This window comes from Nannospalax galili, unplaced genomic scaffold (assembly GCF_000622305.1).
Source record: "Nannospalax galili isolate Female #2095 unplaced genomic scaffold, S.galili_v1.0 scaffold302, whole genome shotgun sequence".
Classification (NCBI taxonomy): Eukaryota; Metazoa; Chordata; class Mammalia; order Rodentia; family Spalacidae; genus Nannospalax; species Nannospalax galili.
In genome coordinates this window covers 4729112-4731531 of record NW_008350120.1, presented here as the reverse complement: position 1 = coordinate 4731531, position 2420 = coordinate 4729112, and the positions used below count along the sequence as shown (strand labels likewise).

The window sequence follows — 2420 nt, the reverse complement described above, 5'->3', positions numbered from 1 at the left end:
GAACCCACTGGGCCTAGGCACCCCGCCGGGCCCTCAGTCCACTCTGTGCCTGCCCCTAAGCTCAGCTGCATGGAGTGGGTTTGAACGCTGGGTCCAATTATGCTTCATTTTGGCACACAATGGAGGGGCCACATTTTCAAGTTTTCTAAGGCACTCGAAGCAGTGCAAACAGTAAAGCTTTAGGTTGTGGCGACTTGTAATTACCCTCGGTCCAAAGATGCCAAGTATTCAGGAGACATCGGGTGCGCTTTCTCCACCACCCAGGACCCTGCACAATCGCATCTGGGGTGGAGATAGCCTTCATGAGAGCTGGGCAGCTTTGCCCTCAAACATTTGAGAGACTGTTTGATGACTGAAGCTTGGGGAGAAGGGGGTGTCTGGACTGTCCTTTAAAAACTTATGTTAGCTTTAACCGAAGCATCTACCATTCCAGAGAAAGTAAGGGGAAACAGCGACGCACACAAAGCCGGCAGGGAGTGATGTTATCCTGAGAAACAGGCCTCCTCCCTCCCGCCCACCTTTGCCTTAGAAAAGACCTTTTTTGTTTTTTTTAGCTGGAAGCCTTCAGGTGAAAATAAAGCCACAGCAACCACAGGGGGGGAAAATGTAGTCTTCTTCAGGGTTAACTGCAGAAGACAAGCTTGTGCGCCCTGGCCAATCAGATGCGCCGCTGCCAGCTATAACATGGTGCGAAAGGCAGCCTGTCTCACAAGCTCTCCAGCCTTGCTACCATTTAAAATCAGGCTCTTTTTGTCTTGTAATTGCTGTCTCGCGACCCAACTCCGATGTGTTCCGTTACCAGCGAGCGGCAGCCTGCCTTCGCAGCCCCTGTCTGGGTGGGGATCCGAGGCAAGTCCCCTGCAGCAGCGGCAGGCAAGGTTATATAGGAAGAGAAAGGAGCCACGCAGCGCGGGAGGGAGCGAACGAGCCGAGCAGGGAAGGGAGAGCCGAGCGCAAGGAGGAGCGCACACGCACACACCCGCGCGCACCCGCTCGCGCGCAGACCGCGCGGGGACAGCTCGCAAGTCCTCGGGTTCCCGGAACGAGATGCTGCTGCTGGCGCGATGTCTTCTGGTGGCCCTCGCCTCCTCGCTGCTGGTGTGCTCCGGGCTGGCATGCGGGCCCGGCAGGGGGTTTGGAAAGAGGCGGCACCCCAAAAAGCTGACCCCTTTAGCCTACAAGCAGTTTATCCCCAACGTAGCCGAGAAGACCCTGGGGGCCAGCGGCAGATACGAAGGGAAGATCACCAGAAACTCCGAGCGATTTAAGGAACTCACCCCCAATTACAACCCCGACATCATATTTAAGGATGAGGAGAACACGGGAGCTGACCGGTTAATGACTCAGGTAGAGACCCATCGCCGGCGGGGAATGGGTTCCATCCCTGGAGGGGTTGCATGTAGCCAGGCAGCCAGCCTTGCTTTGGTTGCTCCCGGGCAGGTATGAAGGCGGCCTGGCCCTCAAGTTCCCCACCCACCTGCCCACCTAGCAACGCTCCTCTTCCGGGAGGAGAAAGGAGGTGAAGAGTCCGGCAGGAAGTTTAGGGCTGGGTGGGGTAGGGGCAACAGAAGATGGGGCCTATTGTGGCTCTCATTTAGTCTCCCCGGATGGCCTCCTCTATCCTGGCTTTTAACTTGGGGAGACTTCACTCTGGGGGTGTCTGCCCTTCCCAAGTGGAGACTGGAAATGGAGATGCCCCTATAAACTCCTAGGGGCCTCTGGATCACAGTGCCAACATAACCTTAGGCACTGTAACTCGCAGCTCCACAGTTCCCTTTTATTTTTCCCCTAAGACCACCCCCACCCTTTACCCCCACCACCACCACCACCAAAGAACCATAGTTCGGAAAGCCAGGGAGCAGGCGCTCAGTTTATCCCCCACTGTATGCAGCTGGCCTGTGATTGCACCGTCCCCAATTGTGCGGGTCAGAGGCAATGTATTGATATTTCTTTAAGGATGCTCTTCCATTCTCCGGATCCCGAGGTACCTGGGGGGGCGGGGGGGGACGGGACTTGGAGCTTATCGGCATTGCATCACATTAATTTTCAGCCTACTTGCATGAGAATTGGAAGCGAATAAATATTAGTAAGAGCGAAGGTGGGTGGACGGAGAGCGAAGCAAAACATGAAATCTCTCCTCTCCCATCTCCTTTGAGACTTCTGGGCTGCCAATCTCCCGGCCAATTCTAGACTTTCTGAAACTCCGTGCACGAATGACTGGAGCTAGAAATATAGGTCAACATCCCCTTTACTGCCCTATTAAAATATTCGAGTCCTACCTTTAGGGCTAGGTGCGCCAAGAGGCTGGCGGAGTGGCGCTGGCTGGGCGCAAGTGCAGGGGGCGGGGGCTGGCGGGAGCGAGCGCGAAGCTGCCTGCGCGCCGCGCCGCGCCGCTCGCCGCCGGGTCCCGGTAGGCTGCG

At 56.4% G+C, this 2420-nt stretch overlaps 1 protein-coding gene across 1 annotated transcript in view; it reads left to right on the top strand.

The window, feature by feature from the left end:
• Window positions 1-674: 674 nt before the first annotated feature.
• The window catches only part of Shh (sonic hedgehog signaling molecule), a 9758-nt gene continuing 8012 nt past the window's right edge, over window positions 675-2420 (top strand). The window contains exon 1 of the mRNA XM_008847266.2: window positions 675-1347. Coding sequence (XP_008845488.2) covers window positions 685-1347 — 663 coding nt within the window. The 5' untranslated portion in view covers window positions 675-684. The remainder of the gene's footprint in view (window positions 1348-2420) is intronic.